Source organism: Aspergillus ibericus, assembly GCF_003184845.1.
Source record: "Aspergillus ibericus CBS 121593 unplaced genomic scaffold BO80scaffold_54, whole genome shotgun sequence".
NCBI lineage: Eukaryota > Fungi > Ascomycota > Eurotiomycetes > Eurotiales > Aspergillaceae > Aspergillus > Aspergillus ibericus.
In genome coordinates, this window is record NW_020292152.1 from 87704 (window position 1) to 107435 (window position 19732).

At 51.9% G+C, this 19732-nt stretch overlaps 8 protein-coding genes across 8 annotated transcripts; 3 read left to right on the top strand and 5 right to left on the bottom strand.

Annotated features, from left to right (window-relative positions):
- Positions 1–1832: 1832 nt before the first annotated feature.
- sdh2 (succinate dehydrogenase iron-sulfur protein subunit SDH2) lies at positions 1833–3059 on the bottom strand. The gene is made up of 4 exons (XM_025720352.1): positions 2906–3059; positions 2587–2842; positions 2368–2519; positions 1833–2316 (listed from the first exon to the last, which is right to left on the bottom strand). Exons 1-4 carry the CDS (start codon positions 3008–3010, stop codon positions 1993–1995), a joined length of 837 nt encoding a protein of 278 aa, XP_025570957.1. The 5' UTR covers positions 3011–3059; the 3' UTR covers positions 1833–1992.
- Positions 3060–4661: 1602 nt separating this feature from the next.
- On the top strand, positions 4662–5425 carry BO80DRAFT_220617 (uncharacterized protein). Its single transcript, XM_025714395.1, has one exon. It carries the CDS (start codon positions 4872–4874, stop codon positions 5334–5336), a length of 465 nt encoding a protein of 154 aa, XP_025570958.1. The 5' UTR covers positions 4662–4871; the 3' UTR covers positions 5337–5425.
- A 693-nt stretch (positions 5426–6118) lies between these two features.
- On the top strand, positions 6119–7423 carry BO80DRAFT_449090 (polysaccharide lyase family 1 protein; the record flags this gene model as incomplete). The annotated part of the gene is made up of 4 exons (XM_025721725.1): positions 6119–6465; positions 6518–6643; positions 6693–6789; positions 6854–7423. The coding sequence occupies 4 exons, from the start codon at positions 6119–6121 to the stop codon at positions 7421–7423; spliced, it is 1140 nt and encodes a 379-aa protein (XP_025570959.1).
- Positions 7424–9707: 2284 nt separating this feature from the next.
- BO80DRAFT_483965 (MFS multidrug transporter) lies at positions 9708–11900 on the bottom strand (the record flags this gene model as incomplete). The annotated part of the gene is made up of 3 exons (XM_025723451.1): positions 11196–11900; positions 10398–11117; positions 9708–10349 (listed from the first exon to the last, which is right to left on the bottom strand). The coding sequence occupies exons 1-3, from the start codon at positions 11439–11441 to the stop codon at positions 9708–9710; spliced, it is 1608 nt and encodes a 535-aa protein (XP_025570960.1). The 5' UTR covers positions 11442–11900.
- Positions 11901–13080, bottom strand: BO80DRAFT_220632 (dehydrogenase with different specificitie). Its single transcript, XM_025714396.1, has 3 exons — positions 12566–13080; positions 12154–12491; positions 11901–12097 (listed from the first exon to the last, which is right to left on the bottom strand). Exons 1-3 carry the CDS (start codon positions 12975–12977, stop codon positions 11942–11944), a joined length of 906 nt encoding a protein of 301 aa, XP_025570961.1. The 5' UTR covers positions 12978–13080; the 3' UTR covers positions 11901–11941.
- Positions 13081–13259: 179 nt separating this feature from the next.
- Positions 13260–17327, bottom strand: BO80DRAFT_468428 (uncharacterized protein). Its single transcript, XM_025722932.1, has 6 exons — positions 16699–17327; positions 16614–16646; positions 15216–16563; positions 14034–15166; positions 13596–13955; positions 13260–13515 (listed from the first exon to the last, which is right to left on the bottom strand). The coding sequence occupies exons 1-6, from the start codon at positions 16848–16850 to the stop codon at positions 13389–13391; spliced, it is 3153 nt and encodes a 1050-aa protein (XP_025570962.1). The 5' UTR covers positions 16851–17327; the 3' UTR covers positions 13260–13388.
- On the top strand, positions 16836–17802 carry BO80DRAFT_220660 (uncharacterized protein). Its single transcript, XM_025714397.1, has one exon. It carries the CDS (start codon positions 17057–17059, stop codon positions 17549–17551), a length of 495 nt encoding a protein of 164 aa, XP_025570963.1. The 5' UTR covers positions 16836–17056; the 3' UTR covers positions 17552–17802.
- On the bottom strand, positions 17793–19690 carry BO80DRAFT_416374 (HesA/MoeB/ThiF family protein). Its single transcript, XM_025718181.1, has 3 exons — positions 19419–19690; positions 19135–19348; positions 17793–19059 (listed from the first exon to the last, which is right to left on the bottom strand). The coding sequence occupies exons 1-3, from the start codon at positions 19648–19650 to the stop codon at positions 18054–18056; spliced, it is 1452 nt and encodes a 483-aa protein (XP_025570964.1). The 5' UTR covers positions 19651–19690; the 3' UTR covers positions 17793–18053.
- Between the last annotated feature and the right edge of the window lie 42 nt (positions 19691–19732).

A 19732-nucleotide genomic window follows, 5' to 3' on the forward strand; every position in this document is an offset into this window, starting at 1 on the left:
ACACAATAAGAGACGCCTACGCCTTTACAACCAATCAGAGTATGTGTGGAAGACGTTTCTAAGATACCCAGTTCAAGACATGATAGAATTGTCCCTCATAAAGACGTTCTAAGCACCTTCATTTCCTCAGTACTACTGAGAACTACTGCGTATGTAAAATAGGATGCTCAAGTGCTGAAGTGCGGATGCAAATCAATGAGTGAAATGTAGAAGTTATGTGAAGCTACCTTGGATATGTTGTAATTAGTAATATGTATAGCCGTAGGTATTATGGTTTTTGACAGGCGGTTGCTCAAAGTCTTGTTCCATCAGTTAGTAAGGAGTATTTTGTTGACAAGCACCTTGAACTAACATTACTATCAGTATTTCTCGAGCCCAGGGCACAAGTATTTATGCTATGGCTCTTAGAACGATCCATTTTATCTAAAATGAGAACATCTTATAGTTCCGCTTGAATACAAAGCGTGGAGAGATATTCGTTCTCAGCCTGAGTACTTAAATACAGTTCATACAGTTAAAAGATAAAAGGTAGATTTCATTCATCCGATTTGTGATAGATAATTTGGAAATGACAATATCATGTCAAGCAGATCGCTAAATAAGCTGTGCCTGCAACTCTTTTTTCCACGTGGTCGGAATGATGCCACTGATCCCGTTATTCCATGATGTAATCTGGACGTACGATTTGGGATGTGTCCGATACTACATTCCAGCAGATCTCGAAGGATCGCTGCCGCAGCACAGAAAAGGGAAAGGTCGAGGGCCAGCATGATAGTGTACGCCATGATGCAGTTGGGCCCGGACGAAGGCTGGGCCGTGATACTTAAAGCATCTTGAAACAATTTTTTGGTATGTTTGAGTCCACATTGTGTCAAACTTTGCTGCTTATTCTGGCGACAGATACAATTATTAAGCGGCACGCATCCGAGTGACTGGTGTGACGGCTACTCGCTCCGACTACTTTTTGGTCCTATCCTATCCCATACCTTAATATTATAATAAAACTAATACTGTTATGCTATTTTATTATTTTTGTCGGCTGGAGTCCTACCTGAGTTTGCTGGTACTTAGTCTACTGTACGGTCTACTTAGTGCCTGCAGGTACCTTTTAGCCGAGCGGTCAGACTTCCGTCAATTTTTATAATAAATTCTTAAATTATAATATAAAATTTATAAATTATAATCTTTAATTATAAATAATACATAATTCAGGAAAACTTAATATAATAGTCTATAATTATAACCTCCTACCACCAAACCCCATTTTCTGTTATGTATACTATCGATACCACAAATAGTACTCACCTCAACACAAATACCGGGGATGTAGCTCTCAATCGATATTTCATTCTCCTTCCCACCACTTCAACAATATTCAGCAGCTCTCGACGACAGTGCTCTATAGTTTACTGGTATTGGCTAGATAGCATCTGGAAGCGGAGGAATAGCAGTGTGGACCACCCGATCGGGAGGGGATCTCCATAATCTATGATCATGTCTTGCAGATAGCGAGAAGATCGGGATACTACAGATCTACTGCTAGTGGAGTAGCGGAGCAAGGAAAGGCGTTGTTACGCGTGAGGCATTTCGCAGCAGTTAACCCGATGGTCGAGGCAGCTGGTGCTGGTTGAGAAAAATCAGAGGGTATCCGAGTGTTCCACTCTGGAGTTCAAGTCTAGCCGAATCACCCCGCCGGGATTTCCAATCTACCCCATATTTTTTTTCCCACCAACAGTATTAAGATATATACCTTGATTTGATGGGTGGCTGAGGCGCCATGGCTATAAGTCACATTCAGAATTTACACCTATTGAAACATCCAACATGAAAGACCTCGGAGAATGGAGGGAATATAAAGCTCGGACACACGAAATAACCAGAAAAAAAAGGGAGAAGGAAAGAAGAAGGGGGAAGAGGAGGAAAACCAATCACACAAGACATAATGCAGGAAAGAAGAAAGCAGTTCTTTTTCTTTTATCTCGTGTCATCCCTCTAGTGGGAGGCCATCATCTTCTTGATCTCCGCGATGGCGCGGGCGGGGTTCAGACCCTTGGGGCAGGTCCGCGAGCAGTTGAGAATGGTGTGGCAACGGTACACGCTCATGCTGTTGTCCAGGGCAGCCTTGCGCTCGGCGGTCTTCTCGTCACGGGAATCGGCCAACCAACGGTAGGACTGGAGGAGGATGGCGGGGCCCAGGTACTCCTCGCTGTTCCACCAGTACGAGGGGCAGGAGGTTGAGCAGCAGGCGCACAGAATGCACTCGTAGAGACCGTCCAGCTTCTTACGCTCCTCGGGGCTCTGGCGGTACTCAAGACCCTGCAGACTGTGTCAGGCACCGGCATCGCGCCACCCAGGGGGGATACTTACATCCTCGGTCTTGGTCTCGCGCTGCAGGTAAGGCTTGATCGACTTGTATTGCTTGTAGAAGTAGGTCAAATCGGGGACCAGATCCTTGACGACGTAGGTGTGAGGCAGGGGGTAGATGCGAGACTCCTTGGAGGTATCGGTGGGAATGCGGCCTGTACAGGTAGAAGGGTCAGCGCCACCGAGCCGGGACATCGCAGTGGACAGTCCAGGGCAACCTACACAGGCAAGCCAGGGTGTTGACACCGTCAATGTTCATCGCACAGCTACCGCAGATACCCTCTCTGCAACTTCTCCGGAAAGTCAGGGTGGGGTCCATCTCGTTCTTGATGCGGATCAGCGCATCCAGCATCATGGGGCCGGTCTTGTTCAGGTCCAGCGAGTAAGTCTGCATCTTAGGCTTCTCGGTGGGCTGGTCGGGGTTCCAGCGGTAGACATGGAAGGTCTTGGTCCGGGGCTGCTCGGAGGGGGTGGGATCCTGAACATTCGAAGTCTTAGATTCGGGGATGGTCTTGGTGCTCGCGTGGCCGCTTGCGCTCACCTGGGAGAGGGCGTCAACAGTCGCATAGGAGCGAGCAAAGGCGGCTGGGCGAAACAGCGGCTTCGAGGAAGCGATCAGGCGCGAGGTGGTGCGAAGAGCAGACATGGTGGGCGGGCGAGAGGAAGATCACGGTCGATCGGGGGCGAGAGATGAGAAGAGATGGCGAAAATTGGGGATACGCGCAGGGAGGAGAGGTCAATGAGACGAAGGAGCGTCGACGATTGCGGGGGGGAGAGGAGAGAGGCCTGGAGAAGAGCAGCCAGCCAGCGGCAACGACAAACGAGGACCAAGGGAGGCACGAGGAAGTGAAGTCGATCGGTTCTGGCGATGTTTTGTCGCCTTTGGCAGCTCAAGGTAACCTCGGGTCTGGCGGCCGGCAATGGGCTGACTCAGCGCCCGCTGGCCAATCACGCAAAGGCTAATTGCAAGCGTCGGGGATACACGGCGAGGCACTGGATTGAATATAATTCCACTCAGCGACCCTGAATCGCAAGGAAATATAAGAAACAATGGCTAAGCAGCACTGGCTGGGCCACAAGCAATGGAATTGTATGCTCTACAGCCCCATTGAGGTCCACCGCCCTCTCTTACGTCCGTGTGACTCGAACATGCTCGGCCAACAGGCACTGTCCCAAAGGGGAAATGGAGCCGAAATCATTTGCCGTTCCGAAGGCCTTTTTGATGCCTCAGGCCGAAAGACAGTAATGTTGACGCCTTATCCTTTAGGCAGCAAGGCCGCCCACTGTTTTAGGCATAAAGGCACCAAGGCACCAAACTTCAGGCAATAAGGCAGTAAGGCGACAAGGCCTTAATCTCTAAGGCAACCAAATCACCCGCCAGGCACCCACGCTATTCCCCTCCAGCCCCTCCCTCCGTCCTCGATTGTTTTCCGCCCGTGGAAGAATCCGAGCTTGCTTCCTTCGTGCATGATGGTGGAAATATGCTTAACCCGCACTTTATCACACTGCAGTAGTAGTCTGCGCCGGTGCTCCTTGGGCCATGCAGAGCAATGCCGGTAGGTACGGCTTGAGGATGACGAATCTATATGACTCCTGCATAAATCCTCACCCACCATGCGGATATCTATCTCCGACTTTTGTTGACAGGTGATCCTCTGCCCATGGGACTCTCCTACAGATCCAAGCCTGGCTTCTGTCAACTCACCTAGTTGAGGAATGCGCTGTCATATACGGAGTCCCCCTGAGCCGAAGGACCGCGGCCGAGAAAAATGACGTTTTACGTGAAATTATGGCGATGGCCAGACTGGGACCAGACTGGTCTCTTCCGGAGCTTCCGACTAACCCCTTGATCAATTACTGCAACAATTTCACCAAGCGGCCCAGGTACCTATCCGTAAACTCTCACTTTGCATTGAGTGGTCTCACTCGTCAACTCGAAATGCTGCAAAAAGCGGGGTTGATCTCTCAGCTCCAGAATCAGCCAATGTCGAGAAACGCCGCACTTAACGCGGAAGCCATATCCTATACCAAGAAATCGATGGGAATTAAACACGGCAGGCTCGGGCGAATTTCTGATTATGGTTAAGAGAAATCGGGGGGAAATAAACAAGATGCTGCCCCCCTGTCGACGGCATGTCATCCAAGCGTCCGATAACATTGGCTTAGCTCTAGCTCGCCAATGATATGGACCTCAGGGAATTAGAAGTGGCGCTGTACTCCGTATGGTGGCTCATAAGAGTCTAGACGGGGCTTGACAGGCCACCCATGGATGGGGTTAATATAGCGGCCACCCCATGTTGTCTGATTAGGTGCCTTCTTTTGGGAAGAACAAGCTCCTTCTGGCTTCTACAGCTTCGAAGCTTGACAAGCCAAGACACGCCGCGGAAGCCAAGCTTAACGGGGATGTCTCAGTCGTAATGTGCAGATGGACCGGAGGATAGCGGACAGGGGGCAACGTCACCTCATCTCTGTCAGTGCATGATACGAACACGGGACGACGCTTGAGGATGTCTACGGAAGTCCGAGAATTTTTGTTATCACGCCCAGTCACCTGTCCAGACCAGATGACCCATCTAGATACTCAACCAGGCTACCAGCAGTCAACGCGACCGTTTCTAAATAGGGATGGCGAGAATCGTGTGCGCGATGGGTTGCCTCGATATCGCCGAAGACCGACGCCGGTCCCACTGTGGGCCATACTCTCTGGACGGCGTTCCTGGCGCCTTGCCCAAACCGCCCAGGTTCGAATTTTCTTTTTGTTTTTCCGCAGCGTTTCCAGCTGCTCCATACGTGAATATAAACTGCAACGTGCGGAGCTGCCTGGAGCCATTAATAATCGAAACAAAGCCAGTCTCAGCAAAAGAAGAAAAAAATTCTGCCGGGAGGGAGTGGAAGGGCATCTGGCAATGGTGATGCAGAAACTCCCGTCCTCTTTTCCCCTCTTGTTCTTCACCCTGGACGAACGGCCCTAACTGTCGAGCACGTCCAGCCTTCCTCCCATCCGCAGCACCCTCTATCTAGCACACTCAGATGATCGAATTTGGTATTTTCCCGACTATCATTGCCACAAGGACTCCGCCAAGACGGAGGAATTGCTTCTTTACAGAAATTCAGTCCCAGTCTCCACCAGCCCGAGTGGATGGACTACTTTAGACTACCGAGACTAAGGGCGCCGCCGCGGACATCTTGAAACGCCGTAAATCCCCCGAATCGCTCTGAGGTCCACCTATGGTCTTCCATGAATCAACAGACCGGTGGAGCATCGGATTCACTGTCCATGAACAGGGGCCGCCATGCTCGTTGTGATGGATAACCATGTGGCTACTACTCCTCCTCCCCTTCCCAGCTAGGTTATCATCGATGTCTATCACTTCTTCCATGGTCCAGTACGATGGACCCCCTCTTTCCATCTCCTCGGCCAGTACCGACATTAGTGCGGTTGACTGGCTATGAGGAATCAACGGTTGTGCTCGATGGCCCTTGGCTGCTAATCAAAGATGCACTTGGCCGTTTCACACCGATCACCCGTCCAATTTTACCGGGCATGGGCCTGAGCCAGAAGGGAAGCTCTATCAGATCCTTGGGATGCCGCCATCGTCCTGTCGAGTCGGTCCCTCCCTATATAAACCCTCAAGCCCGTCCGGTTTAAATCCTTCTCTCTATCAACCCATTCCTTCTTTTCCTCTTCCCTCCATCTCTATCCCTTCACTCTAGTCTTTCTTTTTTTCTTTCATAGCTGGTTCTACACTTCATCATGAAGTACTCTACTATCTTCAGCGCTGCTGCCGCTGTCTTCGCCGGTTCCGCCGCTGCCGTCGGCGTGTCCGGCTCTGCTGAGGGTTTCGCCAAGGGCGTCACCGGTGGTGGCAGTGCCACCCCCGTCTACCCCGACACCATCGATGAGCTGGTCTCCTACCTCGGGGATGACGAGGCTCGTGTCATCGTCCTGACCAAGACCTTCGACTTCACCGACAGCGAGGGTACCACCACCGGCACTGGTTGCGCTCCCTGGGGTACCGCCTCTGCTTGCCAGGTCGCCATCAACCAGGATGACTGGTGCACCAACTACGAGCCCGATGCTCCCTCCGTCTCCGTTGAATAGTATGTTCCTAGCCGCCGGCTCTCTATTCAGTCCTTTTTCTAATCCTTGCAGCTACAACGCCGGTACCCTCGGTATCACCGTTGGCTCCAACAAGTCCCTCATCGGTGAGGGCTCCTCCGGTGCCATCAAGGGCAAGGGTCTCCGTATCGTCAGCGGTGCCGAGAACATCATCATCCAGTACGCCATCCCCAATCTGATGCAGGAAAGCCCTCTCTAACAGGCCCAGGAACATTGCCGTCACCGACATCAACGCCAAGTACGTCTGGGGTGGTGACGCTATCACTCTTGATGACTGCGACTTGGTCTGGATTGACCACGTTACTGTATGCCTCCATCCCCTCCAATCCTGCATATCCTGTCTTTGGGTAGCCAGCTGACAAGTGATAGACCGCTCGTATCGGTCGCCAGCACTACGTCCTCGGCACCAGCGCCGACAACCGTGTCTCCCTCACCAACAACTACATCGACGGTGTCTCCGACTGGTCCGCCACCTGCGACGGCTACCACTACTGGGCCATCTATCTCGACGGTGATTCCGACTTGGTCACCATGAAGGGCAACTACATCTACCACACCTCCGGCCGTTCCCCCAAGATCCAGACCAACACTCTCCTCCACGCCGTCAACAACTACTGGTACGACAACTCTGGCCACGCTTTCGAGATCGGTGAGGGTGGCTACGTCCTGGCTGAGGGCAACGTTTTCCAGAACGTCGATGTTGTCCTTGAGACCTACGAGGGCGAGGCCTTCACCGTTCCCTCCGCCACCGCTGGTGAAGCTTGCTCCACCTACCTCGGCCGTGACTGTGTCATCAACGGCTTCGGCTCCTCCGGTACCTTCAGCGAGGACAACACTTCTTTCCTCTCCGACTTCGAGGGCAAGAACATTGCCTCCGCTTCGGCTTACACCTCTGTTGCCTCTAGCGTTGTTGCTAACGCCGGTCAGGGCAACCTGTAAATGAGTTGACTCATTAACAGTCGGTGGAATCAGGGGACGTGGTGATTGAGGTGTTATTCTTCGTGTATTTACTTCTGTAATAATTGGGGAGTGTTCACGACCCTACTTTGGTCTGGTTGAGCTTCGACCAGATTTGAATGACATTAATTGTCCTGGTTTCATAACTCCTGTAGACCTGCTCGTCAACAATGTACTATGTAGAACAAAGATTAGATAAGATGACGATCATTGTGAAATAAACTTTCGCTTCCGGTTGACTCCGAAGTAGAAACCTAAAACGGGCTCACCTCCCGACTGCCCTCCGGACTTGGTCAATCTATGCAGAAAAAGCCTCAGTTTCTTAGCTAGTTTACTTTTCCATCACGCAGAACGAGAAGCACCATCCTGCTCGTAACTGCAAGTAGATCACTAAATTACCTTATCTTTACATATTCGTACCTAGGATCAGCTATTCTCATCTCATGAATCATCTCCCTCCAAGTCCAGCGCCTTTCATCATGACATCTTCCTTAATCACAAGTGAACGTTAGACCCAAGACATCATCACACAGGAGATCTCACAGTCAAGAGCATATGTCATACGGCATCGTCGAGAAGCATAATCCGTATGACATGCTAGAACCGGATAAGCGAGGACAGAACTCTGAACACGCCGCAGAGGTAATCCGGCCCACTGCCCTCCTTCATCACGAGCCGGCGAGACCAGTCTATGACCATTACGTAGTGCCTTCCTCCCTTCTATACCCTTCTTTCTTGTGCGGCTGCTTCTGATTGATTGCCTCATCACGACGAGCGGCCCTTGTTGTTGACTCATTGATAGGTTATGTACGAATAGCTACATCACCCCGTGTCGAGCGTAGGAGGACAAGCCGTGGCTGCTTTTAAGGTCATTGTGCTGGGGTGGAGGACTGTGAGTCAAGATGAACCTTGGAGTGAGTTTGTTGGGGGGTTTGTATACTGGGAGCGTTGTATACTGGAAGCGTAGGTAGGTACGTATTTGTCCGTTTTACTTTTGGCTTCTGATTGCACGGCTCAGCCACGGCCATCCAGGGAAACGGGCCAGGAACGGTTCTAAACTATTGCGTAGAAGGCAGATATAGTTTCGGTGAGGTATGTGTGATATAGATCGAGGAGTCATGGGGGAGGTATACTGTTGACGTTTTGCTTCTGATTGTACGGCTCAGCCATGGCCACCCAGGGAAACGGGCCAGGGACGGTTCTGTAAATAGTGCGTAAAAGGCTGATATGATTCTGATGAGGTATGTGTGATATAGATCTAGGAGCCATAGAGGAGGTATAAGAAGCCGTTCCTCCTCCCTCCTCAATTCACTTGTTTCTTCCTCCTTTCAACAACCGTTCACTTGCTTCTAGCCTTCTATCTTCTCGTTGACTCAAATCTTTAAGCTGTTCTAGCTGTTACCTCCTGCGAACAAGACCAAGTTATATCTTTGATCGAGTTTCTTTCGGCTTCTACGAAGCACCTTTATCTCTATCTTATTCAGTCAACTGAATAACCTCCCGTCGAATAAGCAATGGCCAAGTCGGTCAGATTTTCCAACCTTCTTAAGGTTATCTCTCCGAGGTCGAAGAAGACCTCGACTAAACAAGACGGTTCAATCAAACGAACCGATCTTGCCGTGGTCAAGGCGATTGACCAGTCGTGCGGTGCCCCCGCCGTTGATGGGGACATGATCGAATACATGTCCCTCGATGACGGGGTGCACTTCGGCAGCCCCTTGAACCGGGTGCCGACTCCCCACCCGTCGAAGAAGCACTAAGCTGAGATGGGGAGGAGGGAGGGAGGAGGGGGTGAGTGGAGGGGAAGGGGGGTCAAATTGAACTGTTTTCTGTTTTTCGGTCGGTTTATTGTGGGGATGTTTATTTCTTCTTTGCTGGTGTCGGATAAGTTGCTTACCTCTGTTGATATCTTGTTGTGATACAACGTCTTGTTTGAGGGGGCGGAGATCGACCTCGGTCACTCTTTGTTCAAGTGAGACTTCAATGTCCTTGATTAGGTAGTTTACTAGGAATCAATGTGTTCCTCACTCTCATGTTTGTCTTAGAGTTGGAGGTGAGCGTAGAATGAGAAAGTCGCTGAGGAAACGAAGGCCGTCTGGCTGGCATCCGCTCCTTCCTAGTAGAGGCTAAACATGTCACGAGGTCAAAGTGAGCGGTCTCTGGAGCTCCTCATTCTTAATTCTACCAAGTCTTTACTTCTACTGTCCATTCTGCTGCATACAACATAATCATAGAGTCATTTGCTATATCTCGGTGATGTACAACGCTATCGCACAAACAGTGAGCTGAGACCCCCCAGAGCAGAAACGCCCACCATGACTCGCCACAGAATATGAAACCCATGGACAAGCATCATCTTCTGACCTCTGCCCTGCTCAGACAGCGAGATCTCACCCGTTTGTGTGTTCGAATCCACGCTTCCTTCTCCCTCTTCCCAGAGAATCCGGTTGAAGATGATGGCACCGCTAACCGGGACAGCGATGCACATCCCCCACGTGCGCAGAACGGAATACATGAGAATACCAGATGCTGAGCGGTCACTATCTTGCCTCGATGACTCTCCTCTCCCTTTGCGGTTGCTCGTTACATTATGCACGCTTCGATGGTACCCTGAGATAAGGAGGGAATGGCCGATTCCCATGCCAAGGAATATGAAGACCCATACTTGGGGTGGGGTGGCAGAATCCAGAATGATGAAGAATCCTGTCGCCAGAATACTGCACATCCACCCGGCTCGGATCATCCAAGGGGGCAGGCTGGGACTTCGCAGCAGTCGCACCTTTTCTATCAGGATGAGCAGTATCAACGCTGGGCTGGCAATGGTGACCAGGCTGAGTCCTTCAAGCGCTGAAGATAGGTCTTTGACTAATCTTAGGTACAAGGAACAGTTCAACAGATGGCAGGAAATCTGAGCTACGTCAGTTGGTTTATGCCCGACAGATGGTGATTGACTCACGAGAAATCCATGCAGCAAGCTGCCCAGGTATAGCATGGTCTTTGCAAGGCTGTTGAATACGGCCGAAGAAAATATTGGGTGCACAGCCCAGAAGAGCTCATAGAGAACTAGAACCAGCATTGATACACCACCAGCACTAAGAAGTACCAGCACATGCCAATTACTCCACTCATACAAGGTCCCTCCCCAGTTGATCCCTATGAGAAGACAACCCATTCCCATGAAAATTAAAGCAGCACCTTGCCAATCAAGCTCGCCCGTCCTGCATTTTGGCGCGCGCTGGTATCTTCGCAGCTCAACAGCGAACGGGATGACCAGCAATCCCAGTGCGCAGAAGACGAAGCTGGCATAGAAGGTCCAGATAGCGTGGTCAATGAGGACTCCGCCAAATATAAGGCCGAATATGGCACCGGCCACCCGCGCCTGGAAGATATACCCGGTAAATCGGGCTTGATGCGGACATGGGATGACTTCATCCATCATCAAGAGTGAAGTCGCCATTACGCCCCCACATCCCATGCCTTGGACGAAACGCCCCGGGACTAGACAAGCTAGGTTCATGGAGCCGCTACACACACCAGTCCCCACCGTAGCCAGTACAGCGGCACCGAGCACAATGGGCCCTACCCCGAAAAGGGCAGCAAGCATGGCCGAAAAAGGCTGACTTGCAGCACTGGCGAGAAGATACGTTGCCTCGATCCATAACGCGCTTCCCAGTGGCTTTTCAGATGTGGTTGATAGATTCTACCCATCTCAGGTGATCAGCCGCTTATAGGGGGAAGCATCGGACATACATACTGCTATCAGAGGAAGGACTACTGTGGCGTTGAACGCATCCATTGTCATCAGCAGAGAGACACAGGTAAAAACTAGCCATTCTTTAACGCCAGGTTTCCATTCCGCTGCCCTCAGATCCTCCGCGGCATTGTGGCGCAGATGTTCTGTGTCGACCACCTCGACCAGATTTTGAGAACTCGTGTAATTGTATAAGTGCGACTCGAGGCCATTCTTCGCATGGCTGATTCCAATATATTCAGCTCCCATAGGGAACAATGCTGGAGACCTCAGGTTCAGCTACTGAAACAATTCGAACATGACACGTGGAGGGATGCGTCGCTCAAATAAGGCACCCGACTATGTTCTCACCGTCTTGGAACTTGGAAGGGGGGCCACTACATCATCTAGAAAGCAAATGCTGAGTCTCCAGCGCAAGGGGCAGGGCACAGACCGCGTGGTAAAGGCACATGTTTCTGGGGAGAGCTGGCTCCGAAGCTGGATATGGGAATAAGAGCCGGTTACTGGGCAGCTGGGACGATTGGCTCAGCGCAACTATGATCACGAGCTGCCCGATTGGTGATCGCACATTCCTTCTGTCCGGGAAACACGGTGCTCGACTCTTGCCACTGGGACGAATGGTCCGCCGCGCAATGTCTGGTATGCGAGCACAGACATCGGTGATTTAACCCCGGAGCAGCGATCTCAGGTATCATACACAGCCTTCGATGGTAACCTAAAGCAGGTATCTTTCACGTGAATACATGCAATCAAGTCGCTCGACTTCGACTCGGGAGCACATAGCCTCCAATATCCGCAACAAACCGCATGGCCTTGCCCATGAAGCCAGCAACGTCGTCGCCCAGCCATGTCGAGAGCAGCGCCGCCCTCGTAGATTCCATCTCCCGGAGATATCTTCCAGCGACCTACAAGCATTAGCACAACTCTTGGCACACGACTCAAGACTACCAAGACCACTCACAAGGGTACAAGACCCTTTCCGGGTCGTATCCAACGCGACCTGCGCAATAACCTCCGCCACGCGTTCGGGGGTGTTTGTCTCGAGCCCCGCATCCTGCCAGCGCTGTGAAAAACCAGCCGTCATGGTCGTTGGGGTCATGAATGGTGCAACTGCATTAACTCGAATGCCATACTTCTGCGCTGTAACCTGCGATGCCCGCAGCAACCCCACAACCCCATGTTTGGAGGCCACATAAGCCGTGACACCCGTGCCTCCAAAATACCCCGAGGTCGAAGTAACCAGCACGACCGAGCCGGGCCGTTCATTCTTTTTCATATGATACATTGCCAGCCGAAGCGCTTCAATGATCAGCAAGCCTGGAACCCCAGACCCCATACACGTAACCGAGAACCAAATGAGAGGGAAAACATACTATTAACCGTCCCTTTCAAATTCACATCCAGGACCCACCAGCCCTCCACACTCTCCTTCAATTCCCCCGTCCGCTCATCCACATCCTCCAGATCCAAGACGGGTTTCGACTCCATCACTCCCGCATTCGCAACGACGACATCCACCCTACCGTATTGCTGCACAATGGTCCGGAACAGAGCCGTCATCTGTCCCCAGTCCAGGATATCAGCAGGGAGGAAACTCGCCTTGTCAGGATACAGGAAGGATGTCTTAATCTGGTATTCAGTAATGGTTCTATAGACCGGAAGATCCGTGAGGATAATGTTGTCGTCTCGATATTTCTCGTTGAGATGTTGTGCTGTTGCGAGGCCAATGCCATGCGCGGCGCCAGTGACGAGGATCGTCCTCGGAGACGAGGTAGTTGTAGTCATGCTGACTGAGAGGATCGTCAGATAGCTAGTCTCCTTCTTTTGATTGCGTATGTAAAATAGAGTAAATTAAGACCGGGTTGTTCAGGGAGTAATTGAGGGTGGCGGACGACGAGGAACGAGAGTTTGAGAACATGGGGAAGTGAGCGGGGTACCCGGTTAATGCCTGCATTGACGCGTGCGCGATGATTTATCCGCGTACACTGCAGATGGTTTACTATTTTATCTTTTCTTCATATATGTATTGTTTATGATATCAGGTTCCATGTCTATCTAGTCTCATTGACTAACTATAGTAATAAGTAATAGTCATTTCAATGGCATCAGCGCTATTATACCAACACCAAACTATACGTAATCTCTATCGCGTATGCACATACATCTACATCTCTCCTCTCATCTCATCCCATTCCATTAATCCATCTTATTCCGCGACGACGGTCTCGAAATGCGCGACACTTCAGCCGACGATTTCACACTATGTGCCGTGCTAACGGCATGGAACGAAAAGTCCAGCTCGCCGACCAAGGCTTTGACGTCCCTGAGTACTCGTTAGTCTCATTCTAGATGTAATAAACTAATACATCGCGACACAATAAGTAATCGATCGATGTCACTCACTTCATAAGTCTCTCCACATCACCGACAATACATCTTGTCGAGATCTGTAACACCGAGAACGTAGCAAAGCCCGGCTCCGCAATATGTCGCAGACTGAGAATATCCTTATCCAGGGCTTCTAGTCGCTTCGAGAAACTGTAGGGTCGCGGTGCTTTCAGATACGGTGGTAACGGCTGCTGATTGGTGATGCTCGCGGACAGGAGACACAGGAGGGTGGTGACCTCGTGAGTAGTGACGCGCGCACTGGCGACGAGTCGACGGAAGTCGTGTAGCCAGGCGGAATCGGATTCGTCGTCGCCGCCACCAAGCTGGAGAAGGGTGTCGGAGGCGTAGCCGAGCAGACTGAGGTAGCTTACGATGCTGGTCAGGGTTGGTTAGTGGATGTTCATGTTCATGATGATTGTTGGAGGGGAGGGTGGTGGGTGGGTGATAATGTACTTTTCGATGCATGTGATGATGGATTTGTAGCGTCTCTTGGGGAAGCGGCCGCCAATGGCGACTTCCCAGTTGAGGAATCCAGCATAGGTTCGGAGGTTGTTTAGCATGAGCATTTGTTTGGAGAATACTTTGTTGCGGGCTTTCAAGAGTCGACGGCCGGAGGAGGTCTTTAGTGCTAGGTCCCCTTCGTCGCCTCGCATTCGTGCGGATACTGTCTCGTGGATGATGGAGTAGTAGTTAGCCAGGAGGTACAAGGAGGCCCCTAGACTTTGGCGGAGGACGGAGTGCTCTGAGATCGGATAGGGGAAGAAGGTCCAGATAAAGGCCACAGCAATACCGGCGGCCACCGTGGCCAGTCGGTAGGGTCCAAGGAGGTAGATGGGGTAGTACTGTTGCCCGTTTGAAGCAGCCACGGCCTCTCCGATTTTCCGCACCTCGAGCTCGTAGCCCACAATCATCGTAGTCGAAATGATGGTGATGATGCCAATGATGCGAAACCGGAATTGCTTGATCGGCACATAGAAAACGCAGGTTAAGAAAATGAAGAGGAAGACGATAATGCCCGGGGTCTTCTGTCCCGGGATATACCAGGCCAAAAGGCTGAGCACCATCGCCAGAACGGTACCTAGAAGGCGAAGAACGAAGCCAAAGATGCTTTGTCCTGACGTGGGTGACATGCTGAGGTTGACCATGATCATGGCCCAAACGAATCGCTGCTTGACAAAGAAGCTCTGCGTATCGTGAAGAAAGGAGACCACCGCCACGGTCATTGTGGCACAGGCTACTCGGAAGCCATACGCAGATTCCGGTGAGCGCAACGCCGAAGGAATGAGTCTAATCTTATCTCCTAATTTCTGGAGTGAATTCTCTGGCGGTAAGTGTTCCGGGTTCTTTCGGTGCTTGTAAGCCTCACCCAATTGGAGAATGTTGCTCTGGGAGTTAATATCACCACCCAAATTGTCGTCCTCGTGCGAGTCGTCCGCTTTGAAAGCACTGATGAGCCATTTCAGCAAACGCTTGGAGCCCGGTATGATAAGGCGCTGTCGTGCGAGCTTGCCACTTGCGACCTTCTCGTCCGCAAACTGGATGAAATCATGGACGACGTGGCCGGTCGATTCGAGCAGTTGCTCCACCTAGATCAGTCAGTATCAGTTCGAGGTCAGATGTGGTTCTAGAGCCTACATAGAGGATTAGGTACAGCTGCCGTCGGCTCCGGTCTCGGCCAACACCAAAGGCATTGTCGGGAATATCATCCACATCCAGGTGCACGGACGATGGATGCTCAAAGAAGTCAGGCGGCAAGATGATGCCCTTCTCTTCACTCCAGCTCCGCAAGGCAATCCGCTTAGCGTACTTGAAGTCGCGAATTTTCTTTGCATAGAACTCTGAGAACCCTTTTTCACCCGGCTTTGGACAAGCCGTTGCCTCGACATCGTCAGTTTCTTTGCTAACAGTCGATGTTTTCGGTGGCCTAGTCAGCTCAAGTAAAAGAGAAACGTGTTGCAGGCCCCCATCAATGGTGTGGATCATGGAGCTAAAGGGGTCATGAACGGCCCTCATGATCTCGTTCCATTCTTGTCTAACCCGCTGCCGCACCGCATCGGGGATTTCCGTTCCGGTCTGGTCGATGGGCTGGTTCCATTTGTTATAGTCGGAGAGACGCTGAAAGATATCCACAACAAAGCTGAGGCCGACTACGGGAATCATGATCTGGCGCAGATGTCGGAAGATCGCCTGGAGATCGTCCGGTCCAAGCTTCCCGATGGCAATTTCACGCTTCGCAAAGGTCAGGTCACCGTGTATCTTGGCATGAAGGTCTGTGACCTTCTGGCAGGCCGTGCGGATAGCCTGCGCCTCCGGGCTATACACCTTGCCTTTATCAGTGACCTTCTCCACGGTCGAGTCGTACGTCTCTGCCCGGCCAAACATGTCGTCCTTTTCCAACGTCTCGAAGTAGGCTGTGTGGGCATTGAGTGCAGCGCGCAGGGACCCGATGTAGCCTGCCATTTGTTTAAAGACAACCCCTCTAGTACTCATTGGAAGAATGAACAACGAGACGCCCGTCGCAATTCCCAGTCCGGTCAAACATGCTTCGAGCAACTTCTTGACAAGGGTGATGCCCGCGGTCATAGTCGCGAGCCGAGAAGCATATGTAAACGTAACATTGGCAACGATCGAATAGATGATGACGGGGAATTGGAATTGCTGGAACTTGGCCCGGAACGTGTGAACCGCGTAGATTTCGAAAAACAACCAGACACCACTGACCGCTGCTGCAGACGAATTATACGGCGCGGATGAGGCGCTGCCGCTGGCAGCATCGGCAGCAGACTCGGTGTGCTGACGTGCCTTGATGCATGAATACATCATGAGTAGAGCGACAGCCGACGCGACGCAAGCTGCCAACACATCAAGCACCAGCATCTGGATGAACTTGGCACGAGGCATGATCGAGAACCCTAAAACAGAGATGATAGCCACAAAGTATCCGACAGTGTTAAATAGCGATGAAACAGCATTCGCTTGGTACCTTTTGTCTGTCAGTCTACCATAGCAAGCCAAGAGTCTGGGGAATCGTACATCGCGACACAAATTGTCGGTGGCAGGGCACCCCTGCGAAGTCAGTTAGTCTTCTACGCACAGCAGTGACGGATATAGGCCATACTTCATCATGAGAAGCAGAGTCGGCATATCCAATTCCAGCTTCTTCCAGGCATTTTTCACCTTGCCGAAAAGCTTCCATTCGCGATTCGGCTGGCTATCGTCGCCAGAGTACGCCTGCGACGAAGACTGGTCTGAGTCGACTTGAGTTGCCATCCTGAAGCCTTTCCCTATCGACGACAGGGGTCCTCACTTTCCTCACCCCCTAATAGCCGATGGGATCAATGCTGAATTCTGGGGCTCGTGCCGGCCCCCTCATCGACAGGCCTACTTCCCCAGACCACGTGATTGGATCGGCGACGCCAGTTGCAGGCCGGTTAAACTCTCGCAAAGCGGCTTGACGCTGGTTGGGTGAGATGTAGATGGAGACAGGGAATTGCGTAATCTGCTCTAGCAGGTTTGTAGGCAGGTCGCGTGTATTTTCGCGTTTGCTTCAACCCCCGGAGCAGCAGGTCGGAAAAATAGCGAAGCTTCGAGTTCTGCTTCCCAGCGTCTTGGGTTGCAGTCAGTGGCGATCGGCCGCGAACTTTCCCAAGTGGAGCCTGGGCCGTGTGCCAAGAGCGCGACCACTCTTCACCGAGTCGGGACTGTTGACATCGCTGATAAGCAGGTTCAGGCGTGATAATGGGCCTTACGGCTCCTTTGCAAGGTTGCGGATGAGAGTGAAGCCGCGACTGACGAGTCGGATCTCGGTACGGAATCGTCGGTTCGTGACGGCTCCAGAAAGACGGGGATTATTCCGCGTGGTGGTTGGCTTGACCCACCGGCCTGCAGGAATCGACATCATGCCGTGGTATATTTTGCGGCCGTTGGTCGATCATCGCTCCAGTCGAGGGGGGAAATGCGTCATACGGTAGCAAAGAGGGCAGTGGTGGTTTGTTACAAGTTACAATAGAGGAGCACTGAAGATGCAAGGAGATTACTGTCGCTGTGGTAAGAGTCGGGATTAGGCCCGAAATGCAACTCCAACCCTCAAGAAAGTTACCGAGATCTTGCTGAGGTCTTGGAGGACAGGCATTGAGGCATGGTTTCAGTGGCCGAAGAATTTGATGGCTAATTCTCCAATGGCAAGTTTAGGGATCCCAACAAGACGCAGTTCTCATAATCGTACTTTTATGTTAGCTCCCCAATAGTCGAGCGGTCGTTCATCACGACCATTTGTCTCCACCTGGCTCAATAGCATCGTGGGTACGAATCCCTTCGGGGATTTGTTTTTAGCATGCCCCTTTTTTTCTCTCGGCAGTCGATTCTACCCTTCATCTTCTTTATTCTAACGATTCAGCTTCTCACCCCTATCACAATGTCTTCCATCGAGCACTCTACTTTTCTATCAAGCTATATACATACGACTCTACTTCTCTAATACTCCGGCCATTCAGGGTCAACCTGTTCTTTCCAAGCGCGAAAACCCCCTCGAATGTCGGCCACTATCCTCTGTCCTTCTCGATCCAAGCCCAGCTCCTTCAGCCTTTTGACAGCGACCTGGGAGTCGTTGCCAAGACGACACACCACATATACAGGGTCAGTAGACGTCGACGAGGCCACGTCCGATGGCACCCATGAGGGCAACGTGGGCAATCCGTCGGCTGAAGAATCCCCAGTGTTCACCGAGCTGAAAGCAGAAGCTAAGATCGTGGACATCGGGATGTTGATGCTATTCTCCAGGCTACAGATGTCGAACTGGACCTTCTCTCTCACATCGATGATCGTCGGCTCCTTTTGCCCCCCACCACGGTGTTTCGTGCGGTACTCAAGCGGCGTGATACGTTCCTCTGGTGAGAGCAAGTTCTCTGGATCCGCAGTTCCACAGAAGAAGACATAATCGGTAGACCCCGAGCGTACAGTATCCACCGTTACGCTGGCCTCAGCAGAGCATACCGCGCAATTGGGCCGACGAGAGCGTAGTTTTATGGTGCGGAAAAGAGGCGTAGAATACGCCGAGAAGATATGCAAAGACGGTGGAGTAGGCGGACTTGTTTCTTCCGCCGTGATGACCTTGATGGCTTCCAGCGCCTGCAAAACGCCCATTGTACCAACCACGGGGCCGAGAATACCCCCATCCGCGCAGCTCGTAACAGTATTCGCCGGTGGTGGCTTCGGAAACACGCAGCGGTAGCAAGGGCCTCCAGTCTTATCGCCTGCGGGCCGGGGAGGGTTGTTCAACACCATCAGTTGACCTTCGGTCCGCAGGGCAGATGCTGACACCAAGGGTTTACCCAGGAGTACTGCAGTATCCGAGATGAGGTATCGAGTCGCAGGGTTATCGGTACAATCGAGAACCAGGTCGTAGTTGCTAAAGATATCCGGCGCTGCTTCGGGCGACAGATGTTCTCTATGAGCGATGTACTTGGGGTGAGGGTTCAGCCTAGTAAGGAGCAGTCCGCATCAGCATGCTGCATCGACAATGTCAATCCACCCGGGATGCCCGGGAGCAACTCACTCCTGTAGATACTCAATCGCACTATCCACCTTCAGCTTGCCGACATTCTTGGACCTGTGTATAATTTGACGATGGAGATTCGACGACTCCACCGCATCCCCGTCGACCAGCCCCAGAGTGCCCACACCAGCTCCGGCAAGATATAATGCTGCTGGACATCCTAATCCACCAGCTCCCACGATCAGAACCTTTGCCGATCTGAGTTTCAATTGGCCTGGGTGACGAAGCACGGATTAGCAAAACGAGGTCTTAGGTCTCCAAGAGTCGGTAGGTCGACCACGAACCTTGAATTCCTAGCTGTGGTACAATCATCTGTCTTCCATAGCGCCGGTATTCTTCATCCAGGAGCGGCCACCGCCTCCCAGGAGCCACTTCATCGTCCCCCACAGCCTCTGCTTTAGATTTCGCGGCGGCCTCCTCTGCGATTTGGAGCTCACGTTTCAGGCCGGCAAGTTGTTCTTCGGTGGCAGCAATTTGGGCGCGCAAAGACGCGCATGTTTGCTCAAGGCCACTCATTGAGAGAGTCGGGTCGAGCTCCAGTCAATGTAAGTCAGAGGTATGCTTGCAGCATTCCAGCCCGAGGCGCCCCGCGCTCGGA